Source organism: Eurosta solidaginis, chromosome 4 (assembly GCF_040869045.1).
Source record: "Eurosta solidaginis isolate ZX-2024a chromosome 4, ASM4086904v1, whole genome shotgun sequence".
Classification (NCBI taxonomy): Eukaryota; Metazoa; Arthropoda; class Insecta; order Diptera; family Tephritidae; genus Eurosta; species Eurosta solidaginis.
The window spans coordinates 247,309,493-247,331,791 of NC_090322.1; the positions used below are offsets into that span (position 1 = coordinate 247,309,493).

General features: G+C 41.8%; 1 protein-coding gene across 1 annotated transcript in view; it reads left to right on the forward strand.

The window, feature by feature from the left end:
- Positions 1-4,638: 4,638 nt before the first annotated feature.
- The window catches only part of LOC137248818 (uncharacterized), an 87,154-nt gene continuing 69,493 nt past the window's right edge, over positions 4,639-22,299 (forward strand). Inside the window, exon 1 of the mRNA XM_067779716.1 lies at positions 4,639-11,748. Within this exon, the coding sequence (XP_067635817.1) occupies positions 4,639-11,748 (7,110 nt within the window). The remainder of the gene's footprint in view (positions 11,749-22,299) is intronic.

A 22,299-nucleotide genomic window follows, 5' to 3' on the forward strand; every position in this document is an offset into this window, starting at 1 on the left:
TTAACGCTAATATTAATAACAAAATTATATTTAATAAAACAAATTATTTTTATCGAGACACTACATATAAAATAAAAATTTTACTTAATAAATATTTGTTTTTAAAATTGTTGCAAAAATTGTTTAAAAAACTCAAAATTTTGTGTGACTTGAATTTAATATAAAGCTTAACATTTTTTTGAGGAAAAAAACGGTCTTTATAAAAAATAAAAAAAAAATATAATTGAAATCTTTAAAATTTTTTTAATAAAACTATTTTTTGATTTGTTAAAATTTAACGTAGCTTTATGTGGCATAATACCTACTTTTTGTGATACTAAATTTCAAATAAGAAAAAAAAAAACTATTTACTAAGAAAAATGTATTTTTCTTTTGAATTGTTGTAAAAAAAATTCCAAAAAGTCAAATCGGCGCTGAAGCGGGCACTTTGAGAGATTTTTAGTCTTTTTCGAAATATTTTTTTTGTATGTAGTTTTATAGAGAACAAAATTTAAGCGATTTTTCGAAAAAACTTTTTAAATTAAAGAAATTACATAAACGTTTCAAACATCTAAATTTTGATTGGGCTATATATATGAATTTGGGTTTATTAAGTTGCTGAAGATCGTGCAAGGGAAAGGCAAACGTGTTTAAGTGTGGGTACTCTTGTTTGCCATTATATACGACAATGGAAATTAAGTTTTACGTCTTTTTGTGTCTAGTTAAAATACATACAGACATATGTCCCTCTTTAACTTATTATTACACATTACATTTCTCAGCTCAAACAACCAACTTCGTAGTCGTATTGGCTTGGCCGGGTTCGAGTTTAGCGCAAGCAATTTAGTTTACTTCCGAAAACATTTGAGAACGGACGCGTTTTTCTTATTTATTTAGACTCGATAAATAATTTGTGAATTAAATTAAATTCTTGCGTACACGTTCTGGCACAGCAACGGAACGTTGACGAACTCAACCCAAAAAAAAAAAAAAGAACTAAGAAGAAAAAAAAACTACCACCATCATTACCTACGATCGTTTTTTAACCACCAACCGCGTGTGTAACTTTTTTTTTAATTTTTTACATTTTCGAATTCAGTATTTTATTGTGTCATTAATGTTTTGTTTTTGTGCCTTTTTGTTGTGTTCGCTTCTTCTGTGTAAGCGTCCCCTCGTTCTTACACACAGTCAGTCGCATATGCAAGGCACAAGATCGCCCCTGAACCGTGACATGAAATTTACTCGTACTACCTGCGCATGTATTGATATTCGTTAAGCACTGTGTGCGTGCGTGTGTGTGTTGGAATTTCGTCTGGTGGCTCAATATATTTATGTGGGAAAAGTGTGTATTGTTGTTGATATGCAGTGTGAGTGTCCTTCTGTAAGGATATTTTACATATGAGGTGGTTGGCGCGGGAAGGTGCATGCGCACCTGTCACTTGTAAACGAATAAATAAACTGCGATCATAATTCAAAATTTTTGTTTGAGCGCGAAATATTGAATAACGAAAACATTGACTGCAATAAATTGAATGAATAAACGAAGGTAACGAATTCATATCGAGATAAGAAAATTTTATATGAAAACTACTTAATTCGGTTTAAGCTCAGTGTTGGTTCCCACGCTGTTGAAGTTGATAAAAATAATTAATTCAAAATAGTAGGCACTTTCGTATTTGGAGTGAGTTCAGTGACTTGAGTGTTCGTGGAATTTTTAGATTTTTAAAGTTTTTCATTTGTTTTGCTCTCTCCAAAAACACAACCACTTACAAGTTGTTAAAGAAGGCTTTGACCGCACTTTATGCAGGTAAAAGAATGCTGTGGTGTACGTGGATTTTATCGCCTTCTCACTTTCAGTGGCTATTTACAGCGATGGTAAAGCCTATCCAATACTATGGAGTCCTTGTTTGGAGGAAAACCAAAAAAAATTGGAGGGGGTATGCAGGTCATTAATGCTTAACATTACAGGAGCCCTGAAAACAGCTCCGACAGCAGCTCTGTATGCGACTTTGCACAATCCACCTGTAGACCTGGTGGCAAAGAGCATAGCGTTAACAACTGCAACTATTGTCAGTGCCTCGAGGCAACTTGAGCGCATCAATTAATGGACGAACAGACTAGCTGATTCCGTATCTGCGGTTCGAAAATACGTGAATGGTTGGCACAAGGGTGCCCAAATGGCGGACGAGGCGTTACACGTGTACACCGATGGTTCGAAAGTAGTGCAAGCTGTAGGATCTGCGGTATACTGTGCTGATCCGGAAATAAACAGATTCTACAAGCTGCCAAATCACAGTGTTTTTCAGGCTAAAGTAGGAGACGTAACGAAAGCAGTAGAAACACTGGAAGAAAATAGCCTAAACTGTAGCCGCGCCAACTTTTATACTGACAGCCAAGCAACAATTCAGCCAATAATGTCATATAGCAAAACATCTAAATGTATGTAACAGTGTAAACAATCCCTGAAAAGCATCGGAAAAGGGAGTAGTATACATCAATATTGGGTCCCAGTGCATACGGAAATAGATGCGAATGAAAAAGCGGATGAACTAGCTAAAAAGGGCGTATCGCTCGAAGCCCGCTCTGTAGTTGTTCCAATTTGATTAGGCGAGATTGAGGGAAGGCTAGACTTTCACATGATCGACCAAGCGGGAAAGACGTGGACCCAAGCGCGGGGCTGCAAAGTGTCAAAGATCATGTGTAGGTCTTATAACCTTAGACTAACAAAGTTATTCCTATCATAAAAATGATATAACTATAGGCTCATGATGGGTATTCTGACTAAACACTGCTTTCTGGCGTCACATTCCTTCAAATTATGCTTGATCAGTCATAGCAGATGTAGGATGTGCGAGTTGGAGGAGGAGACGATCGAGCACGTTTTGAGTTGTGTCCTGCGCTTGTCAGGCTAAGACTCCAGCTATTAGGAGTGATAAAGCTGTCAGATCTAGGAGCAGCAAGTGGCATAGGCCATAGAAAGCTTTTTTAGGGGGTTTCTAGTTTGATCGTTAAACAAACTCTGGTAACACTACGAACTTATTCAGTCTACGTGAGGTCCTCTTGGACCGGCCAGTTAGAGCCTAACACTGGGACCCTTTACGGTTATGCCGAAAATTGGTACTGCAGATGCTCTTACTTTAGATATATTTCACTGTAAAGGCTAAATTTTGCGAACTTCCTCATCCTGGCGTGAACGTCACTAAGCAAGCTTTTAATATCATGGGGGTTTGGCAGCTCTGGTTCCTATGCCCTTTTTAAACCCACATTAAAGAAGAAGTACTTATTCACTCCTTAGGGAGTGTTTTTGTTTGGACCATCGATTTAATGATAAACGCTCAGTAGATCCCAGATTAAAAATGCGACTCAAGCAAGGTGTAATGTAGGATATTTGTATTTAAATAGCAATACTAGCAGGGAGGTTTATAGTGAAACTCGAGGCTAACATTATACGGGTTTGTACTTTAGAACTTTTTGGGCTTCACTCATTGGCTAGCATAGAGGTTCCAACATAAAGGTCATTTAAGACGAATATACATTGAATACGGTGTCCATCCCTTGCTCTAAACAAATGAGTCCAATGTATGCTTATGGTATGGTCATGCCAAACATATTTTGTGTAGCCTATTTTCCATTCCGACTATGGAGCGTGTGCGTTTCACAAGGTCATGGATTTGGCTTCGGTACTCTTTACTCCATCGGCCGTCTTTACCAGCTGAAGCGTAGTTCTAGCAAGACTTGCCAACAGACGGCAGATCGATCTGTATAAAAACGAATCGAATTGGAGGAGCATATTAAGAACTCCAAAAGCTCCGCTAGTGCTACTAAGTTGTAGTAAACCCTAAAGTCCCTGTCAAATCCAGCGAAATTCAACGATAAAGTATGCACTCGGTGATTAAGTTCTGTCGGATTCAAAGAAATTCGCGACCGCTTACTACCAGTAATATATAAAGTAACCTTCCTAAGCCGTCGAAAAGATCAAACCTGAAAAATCTGCAGGTCTAAACGGAATAGCCATGCCGATCCTAAAACACATTGGTACTTAGAGATTATCTTCAAAAATGCCACTAAAGTCTGGATTTTCGTACGAGCACAATGACATTCTGAACGGACAGTTTCCGCTTGATTCAACCCCGCCGTCTTAAAACATGAAAACATGGTCATTTAATTTGGAAATTAATGAAGACACCCTCAACCCCATGCGCATACAGCCCGTAAAGTCTTTGGACGTGTCACGCTCTTTATCAGAGTCAATAAAGAACTTATGCGGGGAGGTTTTTCAGGGAGTAACGCGTTACTCTGTATCAACTTCGATCTATTCTCTGGACAAAAACTATCTTCTCAATTTTTGGGCCGAGCAGCAACATCCCTATGACCCAACTCTGTTAAATCGACCAATGTACGCAAACTCGCGTTAGAGGTTTTCGATGAAATTCCATGAGTGGTTGTGCTTTTTTGATAGGCCAAAATACTGTTCATATCACAACGATTTTGGGGATGGTATTTTTTCTGCCTGCGCATTTCTACACTGGGCCACTTTAGCAGGGGATCTCTTTTTAAATTTAAATTTTTATATTCTCTCATTTCAGCTCTCATAAATGAGTGGAAATCGGAGTAAACAGACAATCAACTTCACAGATATAAAATGTACCAACAACAAACATGATGTTTCTCGACTTACTGATCTTCTCCACAAGTAATACACAACGATCAGTAAACGACGACGGCGACGACGAGAACGAAACACCAGCAGAGGAGGGTGTGGAAGTAGCAGAGGTGGTGGAGGTGGCTACAGCTAAACCAACAACAACAACCGCAACAAAAACCTCCATTAAAAAGATGACAACTGAGAGTAAACAAAGCGTTCAAACCGCAAATGAATTACAACAAAAGCAACAGCTAATTGTTGGCAACAAAGAACAACAACAACAACAACAACACCAGCCAGTAAGTAATCACAAAAGTGCAAACCAAACAAACTTGAGCGTCCCAGCGTCGATAAAAAAAGCTGAAAAGGGCAATGCAACTAAACGCTTTGTTGTTGTTGAGAATGATGATGACAATAAAAGTCAAAGCGACAACGATACTACTACCAACAAAAACAACAATGTGAGCAAAAGCGGAAATGATTGTGGTGCAAGCAAAAGCAAAATAACGGACGTGGCTGATAATAGCAGCTGTTGGACGAACAGTAGAGACAATGGAGATGGGGAAGCCGAGGTTGATTGTAGCAACAACACAGAAATGCTCGAATGCGCAGTAGCGGCAGCAAAAGTAGTGGTAACAGAAGCAGCCGTGATAAGAGCATTTAAACCAATTGAATGCAAAGGTGACGATGGAGAGAAGGGAGAAGGGGAAAACTGCAAAGCTGAAATTGCACTGCGGGCTATGGAGGCGCACTCACTAAGCGACAATAAAGCGGGAATAATAGAAACAAAAGATTTGAATATTGAGGCAGTAACAATGAATGTGACAAAAACCACAACAACAACAACTAATCACATAACGAACCCCCTTGATTTGGTATGCGCGCTCAACGCAGCGGAAACACTAGCAGCGAGCACATCGCCAGAAGTTTCAACATTTGGGTGGTTGAATGGGTCGTCGTCGCCATCTCCACTATCGTCATCTGCGCTACTGCTACCACTGTTGCACGGTGCTGATATGGAGAGTAAACAAAACACACCAGACACAGGTGGACAAGTACGAGCATGCGCTTTGCATGAAGAGACAAGTCAGGCAGCGAATATATGGTTGATGGATACCAAAACAAACGTTGATAGAGAGTTAGCGGCAGCAGACGCAGCGACTGTGACGACAACAACAACAGCAACATTACCAACATTACGCTGCTATGTCACTGACCAGCACGGAGACAATAGCGTGCACTCTATTGGCAATGTCACTTGTCAGAGCATACAGCCAGTAGTGAGTAACACAAATACGGCGGCATGGTATGCGACAAATTTAGCTCCGCCAACGCCATCGATTGATAGATGTCGTCATTCACCACAACGAGTAACGAATACGCGCACGAAGGACTCGGACACTGAGAGTAAGACGCCAACAACGAGCGCCATTATTTGCGAGCACGATGAGATTTGGTTGCAAAAGCAGCCTAGGGGGGATGTGAGTGTGGTCTTACAACAACAAACGTATGAGACCAGCGGGAGTCAGCAGAGTCAATGTGAAAGCAGCGACCACGGCGACACTGTGGTGAATGTGAAAGTTCTTGATGGAGCAACGAGCAGCCAGCGCTACTTGGTGAATGATACGTATTACGACGAGGATAACGACATACGAGTACGACGTGTGGCTGGAGCAGCAGCAGCTGAAAAAGCTGAAGCAGCTGAGAAGAAAATTTTTTTAAATTTAAACAAAAATTGCAAAAGTTTTTTGTATGAAAATTGTAGTAAAACAATTGAAAAGAAAACTAGCAAGCAGCTGGAATACAATGTACTAAATAACGGTAAATCGAGTGTTTGTGTAAGTGCCAAGTGTGAAAAAGAAATTTGTAGAAGAATAAGCAGCGAAGCTAATGAAAATTTATATAATTTCAATTATACGAATGAGGAGTGGTGTATCTGTGAAATAAATTCGTTGGGAGACCATAGCAATAGCGCGCGGGGTGGTGAGCAAGTTAATGCTGCAAACAGTTACAATAAGCTAAGCGCTTATGAAGCTAGCACCCAAGTGATAGATGAAAAGTTTCAAGAATTTGAAAATATAAATTGTAGAAAACAAAAAACTGTTCCCAGCGTGTACGGGAACTTTGACGTACAGCGCTTTCAGGCGTGCGATGAAAACGTAGACCAGCGTTTATTGAATTTTATTGAAAACGATAAAGCAAATAGTGAAGGTCTTGCCAGCTTTATTGAACAAATAGCAAAGACAGCTGAGGTGACAAGTAGGCACGACAACGCAAGTGACGACAAGGACGTTACAAAAGGAGACGGTACTGAATTGAGCTGCCCAACAGACAAACGAAACGAGCAAAAAAAGTTGAAAGTATACGAAACAAAAATTTCATGTAAATTATCTACACAAAAGAAAGTCAAAAAACAGCAACAAATAGCGAAAGTTGAATTAAAAGCGAATAAAAAAAACGACGAACAGACGAGCGATACGAAACAAACAAAAGATGAGCAAAGCGAACAAATCAAAGAAAATGTTAACTTTGACAAGGAATTGAGACAAACGTCAAACAAATCAGTGCAGCGCAACGCGACAAACACAACAAAAGGGGCTTTACACATAAACACCTACTCATTAAACACATCCCCATCAACGGTAGACACAGAACCTACGGTGCCCTATGAAGTAGACACTTATTTCCAATCAACGAATACGCAACGAGCGCAACGAATACATAATTCGCCACAAAAATATAATAACTTTATTACTACGAACGCTCATGTCCCGCACGACGCGAAGCAGCTGAAGCCTGAATACAAAGCGGCGGCGCCCAATGTTGCGCTCGTGCTACAGCAGCAAGAAAATGACAAAGAAATTGCAATTGAATATAAAAACTTTAAAGAAATTATAAATAACACACACGATTGGCGTATAATAAGAGACGACGAAACCTTAGCGAGGCCACAGTTCAAAGAAGGAGGTGGAAAAGCCGAGCAGGAGGAGAAGCGCACACAAGAAAAGGGGGCGCATATAAGACGACAACAACAAAATTGCAACCATGACTGTGAAGTTTTGAATGAAAAGCGTCAACTAGATTACAACAGCAACCCTGTCGAAAGTGTGGTGGTTTGGGAAGAGCACCCACAAGCGGCTAAGACCAAGGCACTGAGTGAATTGAAACAGCAGAAAGCTAAAGAAAAGGAGTGCAAAGTAAATTTAGAAGACGATAAATGCAAGGGTGGTAAACGAAACGAAAAAAACAGAGGCGCATTAAATGAGGAGCATGGTGAAGAAATTAGAGGCGAAGAAGTAAGCGACAAAGAAGTAAAAGTAGAAATACACGCACAGGCACCGGAAAGTGCAAGTAATGAACGAGATAAGTGGCCAAAAGGTGGCACTAATAATAGCAGCACTAATCACACTAACGACACCGCACAACAAGCGGTCTTAGTACAAGTGGAAAATGTCGTCATAGAGGATGCAATAGACGTCGTTAACGAGCACAATAGAACGACTAGCAGCGAAACGACACACGCACACAACTTAACTAAACGACGGTTATTAAGTGAAAGTGTTGTTGACGCTACAAACACAAACACAACAACGCGACACCAAGAGTGTAGGGGCAATTTAGTTCAAGATGGGCTAACAGCAAAGCAAACTATTGAAGAAGTAGAAAAAACTAACAGATTAGCCTATGAGAGCACTCGAGAAAGCAGTGGGAACAAAGCGATAAAAGGAGCCACTACTGAGTTGTTAGTAAGACGGGATAATGTGCTAGAGAAGCAAACTGAAGTTGAAAAATATTGGGAACATTTACAACAAAAGCATACAAAAGACAATATAAAGTTTAGTGAGGTAGATAAACTACTTGAAGAGCTTAGACAAAACATACACGAAAAGGGGATAGAAAACATACAGACTCGAAAAGGGGACGCAAGCGAGAAACCAAAGTTAGGACCGGTGCTAGCACAACAGTACGTGCAGGAGCAGAGTGGTGATGAATTTGCTGCTAGTCAAAGATTGCAACGTTTACAACAACATTTTCGTAGTTTGATATGCGTGACACGTAATCAAGCGAAAGACGAGAAGGGCGACTGCGACGAAGTGTTCATTGCTAACGAAGTGAAAGCCACGGGATTAGCAAAAGAACAATTGCAAAAAAGAAAAGAAGAGGTCGCAAATGACAAGGGCAACAACGACGTGGTGAAGGACGAAAATGATTTGATTTGTGTATGCCATAAATTTTTCAAAAGCACGAAACAGCAAATAGACGACGCGGAGAAAGACGACAAAGTAAGGGAGAGCATTGAAGAGCAAAACGAAAAAGAAGAAAAGAACGAATTCCAAGTGGAAGCCTTGAAACTTACTGAAAATAGCCAACAATTTGAAGGTGGTAAACACAAAACCTTGTTTGTTGCTGACAACACTGCCAGACAGGCGACAAAGGCGACGACGCAGGAAATTCCATTAAGCAAAAATAACAACTGCAGCAACAACAACGAAAAACAAACAACACACACATATGAAGAAGCCATTGCCAAAGCAGCAGTAGACAAGCATATAGCAAATCAAATATTAACTACAACAACAGCACTTGCGGTTGGACACATTGCAGCAGGTACAAGGCAACGTGGACTACAACAAAATAATTGTGACAACATAAGGTCGACGCCGTCACTATCGCCCATTATAGTTGCAAGCGTCAAAAAGCCAAGTGCAATCCAATTAACAATAACTGCTGAGCTATCAGACAACAACAATAACAGTGAAGCAAATCTAAAAAGTAATTTGCAACAACAATATAATAAAACACAAAACAATTTTCCGTCAGAGAGTAGCGGATGCGTAGTAAGGGTAACGCAACTAACGAGTAGCGAGTGCTTTAAGAGCCGCGAGTACGAAAAGCAAGAGAGAAAGTGCGCGCCAACGAGAGAGTGCGCAAAGAGTAGAGAGTGCTTAGCAGAAGGAGATTGTGAAAAGAGCAGCGAGTACAAAAATAGCAGCGCGCTTAGAAGAAGTAACGAGTTGCAAACGCCATCAGGCACAGAGCACATAGAAGATACAGTGCATTCGTCAGCTTTATGTGCTAATGCGGGTAAGCAACGAATAGACGCGCATAACTCGCTGCTAGTAGATAGTGGAAAACTAACGGTACACAATACAAACTCAGCTGAGTTAAGAAAAGTAGTAGTTGGCCAACAAGAAGGGTTGGCGAAGGTTTACGTGAAAGATTGTCAGAAAAAGTCGAAAAACGAGGTGGAGGAGGAAAAAGAGGAGTTAGTGAAACAAAAGAAAATAGCAACAGTCACCCCAGCTAGCACAAATAGCAGCAGTTTAATTACAACAACGCGCAGCACGCAGCACAAAAATAACAATAATCGCGTGGAAATATTCGAACAGTCTGCACGCAATAAGCAAAGTGATGTTGTGAACACACACGAAATTGCAGCACTGACCAACGCAACACAAAAAAATAAAACAACCACATCAACATTAGACAGCGTATCCCCTTTGAACACTTTGAAAACCACTAAAGGCGCATTTACTACTGAATATTGGGAACAACTTTTATTGACCAGACCACAAACGGAAGTTAAAGCGGCTGATAAGCGTCGCACGCCATCACCGGAAGCTTTAGCGATAGATAAGCGTCGAACGCCATCGCCGGAAGCTAAAGCGCCATATAAACCCCGAACGCCATCACCTACACCACCACCACGTCCACCACCGCCTAAATCCGCACTACAATTTGAGCGTTTCAGCGCTTTTGTTGCCACAAAACCAACATCAAATAAGCAGCGGCAGGAGCAGGAAACGATTTTCCAAAGCGCGCCCGCAGCGTTATGCTACTGCAACAGGAACAACTACGAAAACTTTAGTAACTTAAGTGCGCGCCATTTACTGCCTACAGCGCGTGCTATCTATCAGCTGCCACCCATATACGCCACCGCGAGCGCTTTTTATCCCTTTGTAGGCCACGACGGCGAAACGACGTCAGCTTATGAATTTGATGCTCGTCGTTTGAGTGATATCATCGCTGACGGATACGCAACAGTAATACCAACAACAAAAACATTAAAAAATACAATAGCAACAAATAAAGAGTCAACAAACACCCAGGCATCATTGTCCATTGGTAGTGTGGTGGACACAAATCAAAATAGTGTGCGCGACGACAACACAAAGAAGTGTGAACTCAATCGCGTCGCAGGCGTTCAAGCTGGTGATATTAGCCATTGTGTGCCATTTTTTGGTGCTTGCATACATAATATATTAGCGGCTCATAATAACGTTTACGAGTGTTACGACGAATTATTTGACGAGGTGTCATCAATCGGCATTGTCGACAAGGACGCGTGCGCGAGCGTTAAAGTGGACGCGAACGTGTTGAATGTGAATACCGCCGTTGAATTAGCGGACGGTGATACAAATTCGTCGTGTGACTGTGATTGTGTAAATTGTGTAAATGAGCAAAATGGTAATGATTTACTAATTAACAACACCACCAACAACGACGACGACGTTGAAAGTTTGAAAAACGCAATAAAAAATAGTGAAAACCGCCATTACGTGCAGCTAAATCAAAGTGAATCGTGCGCCTCTGACGCGCTACCAAAATGTACAGAGTCTAGTGTCGCCAAAGCCTATTTAAGCGTAATAACAAAATCTAATCAAAATCAAAACCAAATTCAAAACCACAACCAAAGCAAGTACCAACAAAGTTTAAACGTTGTCAGCGACAACAATAAACGCGCCACTGCTTACATTGCCGCTCCCTTTGTCGTAAACGCCACCGCCGCGACCGCCGCCATCAAAATGCGTGAAGTCAGTCAAAATAGTCAGTTGCGCGGTTTGTTGAAAAAACCAAATCGTCCGCCGCCGGCGCGTAAAAATCGTGTCGTTTTCGATGAGACACGCAATGAGTTTTTCGAAGCCGATTATATTATTTTGATACGTGAAGATTGCGCTTACGATGAAGAGGATGAGGAGCCATGTACATGCGGTGAGCACGAATTGGTGCGTTTGTGCTGTGAGGAGGGGTGTCAGTGTAATTATTCGGCTGTGGCTGCAAGCGTTGGCGTTGGAGGTGGGGGAGGTGTTGCTGGGTCAGGCGATGATACGCGCACGCCACAGGTAAGTCAAATTAACAGTTATATCATTACTTTATAACAACAAAACATAGTCGTGTACTTAGTTAAAAAATGGATGTATGTATGTATGTGTGTTTACGGACTGTATTTTAGGACGACGGTTGACATATTACACTGAGGAAAAAAAGTTGGTCTAAACATTAATCAAGCTGGCTCTATTTGCAATTATGAATATCCTTGTCCAATTTGGTTTAGATACATCTTGGTTCCGGATTTTACCATCTTCGTTTCATTGAAGATGGCCGAAAGCCGATTCCGGTTTGTCTCCAAGCTAATTTTGAACAAGAGATGACGGGTAATCGTTCCAATATGAATACATTAGAAGCACCTGATTCGGTTAAGCTAGGTTAAAAGGACTGGGCTTAGAAAATGCATCCCAGACCGACACTTAGGCCACCAATGGGTCCATTGTGATGCTGGCTCTATTTGCAATTATGAATATCCTTGCCCAATTCGGTTTAGATACATCTTGGTTCCGGATTTTACCATCTTCGTTTCATTGAAGATGGCCGAAAGCAAATTCCGGTTTGTCTCCAAGCTTATTTTGAACAAAAGATGACGGGTAATCGTTCCAATATGAATAAATTAGAAGCACCTGATTCGGTTAAGCTAGCTTAAAAGGACTGGGCTTAGGAAATGCATCCCAGACCGACACCTAGGCCACCAATGGGCCCATTGTGATGCTCTAAACAGTTTTTGACCATAATTGTCCCAACCACTGCGGATCGATCCACCTCATGTGGTCAATACATTACCTCTCGCCATTACCCGAGCCTTGAAACCGGTTGACTGAGCGCAGCCAACCTTCTACTTAGTGCCGGATTGTGGCAAAGAACAGGCCACCTCAACACATCTACAGCTTCGGTATTAATCGAAAGATTCAATATACATCCAAGCCGCGTGAGGGCTTTTAAAATAACAACCAGTGAGAACTCTTACCCGGCACGAAGGTTCTGAGTTATTCAGGACCATTTATTGTTGGTGTGTCCTATAGGAAGGCCAAACTAACCTTGATGATTCTCATATACGAAGCATATTTAAAACCGGCGGTCGCACTCGTTCCGGCCAGTTTATCAGCTATGCCCTGTATCCAGGTATCCATATAAGACTAATACTGATGTGCTGGGTCATCTTTTTGAGAGATCTGCGGCATTCAGTGATCGACTTTATGTGGTCCACACTTGAGTTCAAAGCCATTAGGGTGACCCGGATGTCCTAGACAATCACTGTTTTCTCGTCTTAAGGCAAAGTTTCATTTACATCACCGAGTTTTGCAAACATTTCCCTTAGATACACGCTACAATGGTCGAGCAGGCGGAAGGTGATCAGTTGTACCAACAAGTCCGTTGAAAAGATATCACCCCTCAACTTCCTGTCAGGTTTACGGCCATCAGTAAATATGTCGATGGCACCCTGAACAGCATGTTGCCCATTTGCCGTTTGGGAATACACTCTGTGTAGTTCTTAGAGAAAATGTTGCTGGGAGTGCCGTAATCAGTGAGTCTGGTATTAAAACGGGCTTTGGTGCTAAAGATAGGGCCGCGATAACGGCGAGTAGTCGGTAATAAGCACGGTTTGCTTGCGGATTGAGCACAGTACTCTTAAATTCAAATCAGTAGGTTTGTAATCATCCGACTCCCATAGGAATTGGAACACGCTCTTTACCATCTCTTCGCCTCCGTGTTTGAGGAGCCGAGTAGGTACTTAGTCTGTCGTTAACCGGCGCCTTGTAATTCCTTAGTCGGGATATTGTCATTCGCTCTTCGTCAAGGTCGGGTGGCGCATATTATAATTGTCAGGGAAATCGTAAATCGTCGTCAGTGGTATCGCGTTCGTCTTCTCCCTCGATATCTGGTAATGAGGATAAGTATTTCCTTTACGGTCTAAACGCACTCTGCTCATCGATTACGAGGTCATTTTTTTCTTACCAGCAGCCAGCAGGAACCAGCCAACATCTGAAGCTTCTCTCTTTCACGTCGTTCTGCCTAACGTTTCTTTCTTCCAAGCAGCCGTCGCTCTTATTTCTTCGTGTCACAACAGCGCACCCATGCACTACTTCGTTCTCGTGAACGAAGATACTTGACGGCGATGTCCCCTTTCTTTAACATGGTGCTTCGAGTCGCATTTCCCTTACCTTCCCCGCCCGTAGAGCTTCTTGAATGGCGGTGATGTTGGACTTAGGAGGACATCAATCACCCGGGGTTCAAACTTTTCCAAGGGTTCAGATATTCCAGGCCGTGAGTTGTAGTCCTTAAAACGTTTGCCGTCGTCGTTATTAGTAAAAAGAGATCTCTTCAGAGCCCTGCTATATGATTGTTTTCTGTCAATGGGGCGGGTGCCAAAACAGAGGTAGCTTTACCAGAAACGAAAAATTTGGGATTAGAGTTTCATCTGCTTCTTATCGGTAACAACTAGTGTTGTTCATATGCGAGTAACTATGAGTACATACTCGACTACTTTGCTCAAGTACCGAGCATTTTTCGTGGTCGATTATTCTCTTAAATTGCGAGCACCTAAACACAGTATTGAGATATCGAGTACTTTCCTCGATTATTTTTAATGAGTACAAGTATCGAGTACTTTCCTCGATTACTTGAAATGAGTACAAGTGTCGAGTTCAAGGTGGCATCGGAACAACACTATTAACAACCAATACCGACAACTTAATGTTTTATTATCGGATTATATTTTAGAAAGTGAATCATTGTCGTTGAGCTATCTGCTTACAGATGTATCATCAATTTTATGTTGAAATTTTTTCGGTAGCTGTTTTATAATAAACCGTTGAGTTGATAGCAGCACGATAAATTTTTGATGAGAAATAATTTTTGATAATTTTTTTGAAAAGAAATCGATGACTTCTCGATAAATTTTCAGCAACAAATCGATAACACGCCAACAACAAATTGGAAACACCGCGTTAACCAATCGAAAAATGTTGCTAACGTATCGATAACTTTTCGATAAAATGACCACTTTTCGAGAATAATGCATAACTTTTCGATTAAAAACCGACAAGTCATCGATAGCATGTTTATAACACGTCGGTAACAAAGTTGTCCATACCTCGTCGATAACACATGGATGACAAACCGATAACTCGTCGATAAGAAAAAAAGGGTAACATATTTCATTATTTCGCACGAGCGTCCTTTAAACAATATCTGAAATTCCAACAATTAATTCAGAAAATGATCGTGAACTTGTACGGTGTAACTTTTATAAACAACAAAAATGCATATCTCATTTTTTCCCTAAAATAAAATAAAATTAAGAGTATGTATTAAAATAGCTATCGCAAAACTCAGTAGGTACTGAACTGCGACCAATTAAGCTCCATACGTCCATTGTATGTAAATGAATAATTATTTCCGGTTTACTGTTATAACGCTGGCTATATTTGTGCGAATGACAGATTTTGCGCATTTGTTAAGCTATTGAAATTTAAGACTTGATTTTATATTTCAGACTTATACCCCAGCGGGTTAGGGGGTTAGAATATACCCGCGGTAGGTATGCCTGTCGTAAGAGGCGACTAAAATTCAAGGGGTTGTTGTAGCGCAACCCTTTCAGGTTGCCAGCGCAATATATAGCTCCTCCAAACCCAATTGTCAACATCGCCTATCCGTGGCGAATCCTGCTTCATTAACAGCCGAGGCTCCGGCGACCCCGAACTCCTCATAGTTCTAGGGGGCGGGATGGCGGTATGACCTAAAAGGTCGCATGTGGTCATAACAAATCGTTTCCGAGATGGTCGGGCTTGGTACCGGAACGTACCGGATCTGCATTCGGCAAAGGACCATCAACTCGATAACACTCCCCAAGGCCTTCGCGGGGTGTCCTTATAGCTACAACAACAACAATAACAACCTGATTTTATATGACGCCGTGACACTTTGGGTCGCAATCACTGTTATAACATTCACTAAAAGCACCCACGTTAACTGTAGCTCACCGAATTGAGTGAGTAAAAGTGACTCATTGCGTCGCTTGGCTGGATATTTGCGCTTTTTTCTGACTCTGAAGTCAGCGGCAATTGCCGGCATCAACACAATCTGTTAAGGCCATTGAGCAATGGATGCTCAAAACGAAACAATTTTCAGGCATGAATGAGCTGAACTATTTGCCAATTGAGGTTTTGCAAAAGATGATGGAAATGCTGGTAATGCAGCATTGGAACAATACAAACTCCTTTCTTTGCATCTTTAGCTAAGTGTTATGAAGCACACGTTTACTATCACACGTTTGCATCATTGAGTTAAAGTATAGCCAATTGATATTTGTCAAAGAAGAGCTTTTACTACTCCAGTGTTACTGGCGATAATGGCCTTTGCTTCACGGCATTACGAAACAGTGCATTAGCGCTCGCATCAGCAACTCATTATCGCGCAGAGTTACTCAGCTTTATCCCCGGTCTAGAGCAAACAAATGCTATCCACGGTTGTTGTTGTTGTTGTAGCAGTGCTTCGCCCCATCAAATAGGTGCGACCGATCCTAAATTGTCATCAATATCCTCTAACGGTAGTCCAAGGAAACGTGCTGTTTTAACAGGTGTGGAGTATAATGAGATGGGTGTTAGAGGCGTTGGTTCCATAATACAGTTGAAGAGATGGTTGGTGTCATGTGGGGACACGTTACAAGCAGGACATATGTTGATTCTGGATAGGTAAGGGTTTAACCTGTTACAGTATCCAGATCGAAGTTGAACTAGAGTGACTCGTGAGCCTAAGGAGTGTGCGTTCCTCTTCTGCAAGTTTTGGGTATTTTTCTTTGAGTACAGGATTCACCGGGCAATTCCTGGCATAGAGGCCCGACGCCTGTTTGTGGAGTTCAGTGAGGACTTGCTTGTGTTTTTTGGCTTCATACGGCTGTGTTCTCAGGTGTCATATTTCTTTATAATGCTTACGGAGATGACTTCTTCCAGTAAGTAGTCTTTAGGCTTGGCGACCATATCGGGGACACGTAACATGCAATCGGCTGGCCAATTGCTTTGTAAGTGGTAATGAGCGTTCCTTTATCTTTACCTCAAGTACTGCCAGCAAGAGAATTGAGGATTTTATTGCGGCTCTGGATCTTGCAGTAGCGTGTAATGGTTGACCGTACCAAAAGCTTTTGATAGGTCTACCGCAACGAGTACTGTTCTATGGTGGGTGTTTCGATTTAAACCGCAATTTATATGGGTGCTAACTAATGGCATTTAGCGCGGTGGTTGTGCGATGATGCCAGGCTAGTTGCAAATTTGCTTTGAAATAGTGGAGCAAAATGGCTTCAAGCGTCTTGGCTACTGGCGATAGGAGAGATATCGAGCGATATGAATCTCCTACGTTAGCTGGTTTCCCAGGCTTTAGTAGAGGGACCACCTTGGCCATTTTGTATTTTTCGGGAATGTCAAAGGTGGAAAGGGACAGGTTGAAGACATTTGCTAAATATTTGAAACCCTCTTTACCTAGCCTTTTAAGCATCGGTTTGGTTCTGCCGTCTGGGCCCACTGCTTTAGATGGTTTAGAATGACCGATGGCATCCTCAACCTGTTTGGCGGTGATGGTTATTGGGGACGCTCTGAATTTATGTTTATGTGCGCGTCTGTTGGCCCGCCATCTAACTTTGTCAACCGTAGAATGCATCATATATTGTCGGCAAAAAGCGCTCGCGCATTTTTTCGCATCCGGCAGCACTTTATCGCCAAAGGCGATAGACATTTTGTCATTGTGCTTAGACGGGTTCGATAGAGACTTTACGGTGTACCAAAGTTTACCCATACCGGCAGAGAAGTTACAACCGCTTAGGTGCTCCTCCCATTTCGCCCTCTTGTGTTCATCCACAAGCAATCTGATGCGTTGGTTTATATCTCTTATTTGGGGGTCGCCGGGATCGAGCTGTCTTATAAGGCCCCGTTCTCTCGCTAAATTTGCGGCCTCCGCCCGAAAATGAGGGCGAATTTCTGGAAAGCGAGCCGAGGCGGATTCAATGACCTTGCGGAAAGCACGTTCCACTTGGCGAGCATCAGTCGGGAAAGGGGGGGGGGGGGGCAGCAAAGCGGCGGTCGGGTGCCAATGTTACCATCGGCTGCCAGTTGACACAGTTTACGAGTCCTGTGCTCACGATTGATATATCTGGCGAACTGTGACAGCTTCCTACCATACGAGTGGGGGCGTCCCCGTTTATTGTCCAGAACTTCGTTTCTTCTATTTGATCCACCAACATCTTACCCCTGCGTTTTGCCTGCAGGTTTGAATGCCATAGATCGTGATGTGCATTGAAATCGCCTAAAATAATGCGATTATCGCCAGTGAGTAAGGCTCTGATTGTAGAGCGGTACCCACTGGGGTAACAGGTGGCAGAAGGGATGTAGATGTTGATGATTTCTAGATTTATCTACATTACCTGCCCGGAGAGATAAACCGTGACGCTCTAAGACACTGTCCCTGCGGCCGATGTGGGGATCAAATATATGATATTGCACTGAGTGATGTATGACAAACGCGAGACCGCCTCCATTTCCGCTCTCACGATCTTTTCTGCAGAGCAGACGTTGCTGTAAGTTTAGTGTCTTGAATCGCAGAGATGCGGATGTTGTACCGCTTCATGAAATCGACTATATCTTCCCAGTTAATCCATTACAGTTTAACTACAGAATTCTGAAGGGCAGCGGGGGAGACATCCTCACTCTAGGAGTAAGTGACGGGTTACTACGCCTGACTTGTGGGTGGTCAGGATGCAATTGCTGCGCACGTCCGTGGGTAAGCATTGGGGTACCCGGTGTGTTTGGGATTGCGGCCTGGCAACATGGCATGGGGGAAGAAGACGGGGCGGGCTGATGCTCGGCATTGCTATGTGCGCGGAGATTGTAGTTAAAAGTGGGAGCGGCCGTATGAGCTGGTGGCGACGTAGGGCGTGAGCAGCAGCGGGGACTTGTTGTGGCTTGCTGGGCAGCACCGCTGCTGGAAGGTAAGGGGGGAGGGGGATGAGGCGTAGACTATGGGACGCCCTTTGACGTGAACAGCAAGGAGCCACAAAAGATTTATAAAAGTTACGAGGACGTCGGGTTGTGGGATCTAGCCCAGAACAACATGTCCGATGCAACCATCCCTTGCACGTGACACACTGACAAGAGTATGACCGTCCTAAAAAGATTAATTTCTGGAAAACGCAGCAAAACCATTTCTCAGGACCGGGGTCAGGAGAAGGACCTGGATTGGGTTCGATACCTTCCCGGAGCTGGGGAGTATGGCGTAGTCTTGCTGCAAGGAGCTGTTGGGAGCATGACAATTTTGTGGAAGGGACGCAACAAATTAAATGGGGTTACACTGAAATACCAGCCCTTGGTCGGGAAAAATCCCGAGTAGCTCCAGTACATAGAACTGGCTGCCTTGGGAAGCACAGTCGCCGGTAGTAGGAAAGTAAAAATCGACTGCACAAGGACATCTAACTAGAAATAACTGTTCTTCTTTGTTGGTGTCGGCAAATATTACCCGCGTAGACCAATCAAAACTCACAAAAGATGACAGAAAATGGTTTCAAAATTTGGAGAAAAATTGATCTTGTTGCTCAAATGGATTGAAAAAATATAGTACACTTCAAAGTTGTATTTTTTTCAGTGCTTTGTTGTGACTTTGTTCCTTGTTGTAAATGCGGCTATTTTTTTACACAGCAGCGTGTTCGGGCGGCCACCGTGGTGTGATGGTAGCGTGCTCCGCCTACCACACCCTATGCCCTGGGTTCACACCCCGGGCCAAGCAACATCATAATTTTAGAAATAAGGTTTTTCAATTAGAAGAAAATTTTTCTAAGCGGCGTCGCCCCTCGGCAGTGTTTGGCAAGCGCTCCGGGTGTATTTCTGCCATGAAAAGCTCTCAGTGAAAACTCATCTGCCTTGCAGATGCCGTTCGGAGTCGGCATAAAACATGTAGGTCCCGTCCGGCCAATTTGTAGGGAAAAATCAAGAGGAGCACGACGCAAATTGGAAGAGAAGCTCGGCCTTAGATCTCTTCGGAGGTTATCGCGCCTTACATTTTTTTTTTTTTATACGTATACACTGCGCGTCACTTGTATAGCGTAGATTGTTTCTCGTGTGAATAAAAATTCGTATGATATGAGAGCATTAACTAATTTCAGTAAGTAACAGTAAACGTGAGTGCCTTTTTGAAATTTCGTGGTATGTGAGTGAATGCGGCGCAAAGTGGCACGGTGTTCTACAAAATCTGGTCCTTATCATTTAGCACGGAAATGCCACATAAACTCGAGGTCATGGCGTAACTTGAACCTATTTATACTAGATGAAGGAAGGCATTAAATTGGTTCTATTTAGTACGTAATTTTTTTAAGCATACAACTTGAGAGTTATACAGGGGAAAGCTATACGGGGAAATAAACTGGGTGAGATTAAGAGAAAGCAAGAGTTGCACGTGATCGATCAAGGGGGCCCAAGCGCGGGATTGTAATGTAGACTAACAAATCTACTCCTATCATTAAAAATAGAGGACTGTAGACACATGCCTCTAAATAAGGCGTGGTCAGTGATAGCAGATGTAGAAAGTGTGGGTTGGAAGAAGGAACGATCGAGCACGTTTTGCGTTCATGCCTTGCGCTTGCCAGGCTAAGACTCTAGCTATTAGGAGTGATACAGCTGTAAGATCTAGAAGCAGCAAGTGGCATAGGTTCTAGGAAGTTTATAGTGTTTGCCAAAGGGACGGAGTTATTTTATAACATATCTTTACTTCAATAGTGTCATAACTCAAAAAACACAATTTTCCAGGAGAGCCATTCAAAGATTTTAACTGCCTTATGTTGCCCATATAAAGGCATATTTTCATTTTTATAGCACGTGGTAAATTTTTAACTGATCACAAAGATTTTTTATACAACATAGATCAAGATATTGGGTATATTTATATGTTATTAACTCAAAAGTCATGTTTTTTGAGTTATGACACTATTGAAGTAAATGTAGGTTCTAGTTTTTGAAAGGGGTTTTTCAGTTTGGTCGTTAAACAAACATTCTGGTAACACTACGAACTCATTCAGTATATGTGAAGTCCTCACGGACCAGCCAGTTCAACCCAATATAACGGGGGAATAAAGAACGGAAGCACAAATGTAGTCACTACACCATAGCGTAATGTGGGAACAAAATCAATTTTATATGAGCGAAACTAGACAGCAGATCAGTTAACGGATACTAGCGAAGGCAGAAAAGCAAATCGATGATATATAAACGAAAAATCGGACAACGTGTTATCAATTTGCTAACGAAGTGTTAACGGTTTGCTATAGACGAAATATGGGCGTGTTATCGGTTTGTTATCGACGAAGTATAGATACGTTATCTAATTGTTATGGTGCTTTTATAAACATGCTAAAGATAAGAAAGGTTATCAATAAACTATAGCCTTTTTATCGAATATTTTTGCTGCTTGCCGATTACTTATGGAAAAGCTATCGACATGTTACAAATAAGTTATCGATTGGTTATCCAAAAAATTAAGGGTATTTTATCAAAACAGTAACACGTTGATAAAAAGATGGTGACTCGGCGATAATAAGCCGATAACAAACCTTAACATAATTATTTGAAAACGATTTGAAGTCTCAAAAGAACATTAGATGAGAATATAGACTTTCTCAAGACCAAATAAGGATGTGAAATTTTTTAGGAATTCTCATCGAAAGCAGAACAAAGTTTGAGCCTGGAAACTTTCTTAATGGCGTTTTCACAATCTTCAGTTTGTCACTTACCTATAAGTTTACGAAATTCTCGTTTTCTAAATGCTAACTTAAGCTTCGCGTCTCAGTTAAGTCCAAGAAAAACGTGTAAGTAAAAGACAACTGTTTGGCTAGTTTTCTGGTATTAAAAATACATTTTTTATGTATATTGGATTCAAACAAAGCGGTTTCGGCGCTCATTTCGTTCTGATCTGTTGTTGTCGTTTGTCCTGTGTTTATAGTTCGTAGGTACGTGAGCAGGTATTGTCAAAATTGATGCTTGTGTATATTTAGACATGTGTATGTGCTGTGTGCTCATTTACAACCGAGGGTAGGTTTACTGATCGATTTGTGTGGCTGACTGAGGCAGGTAAAAGTTCGTAATTTTAGTCGTTTGACCTTCAATGTGGGTTTGTTGTTTTGGTACGTTAATTATTTTGTGTTTATTTGTTGTTGTGTGTTTATCTGTTGTACCTGTGTGATTACTTTGTTTCTTGTAAACAAGTTTTTGCTTGTATGTGAAGAACCCTAACTGTTTCATTGATGTCTGATATAATGTTTGGTTTCCGTGTTTTTTTTTGTTGTAATCTCTAATGTGCTCTCTGAACTTCGTTCTTATTTGCGTTTTGTTATTTGATTTTGGATTTATTCTACAAAATATTTACAATTTTCAATTTAACCGGGGGTTGGTCACCCTGTGTTGTTGAAAACGAAAACATCAAATGTGAAATCTAACATAACTGGAGATTGTGAAAACGGTTAGGTACTTAACCATCACAGACAACCAGCGAGGCTCCAAGGTGGAAGGGGGGGGGGGGGAGGGACACTGTGG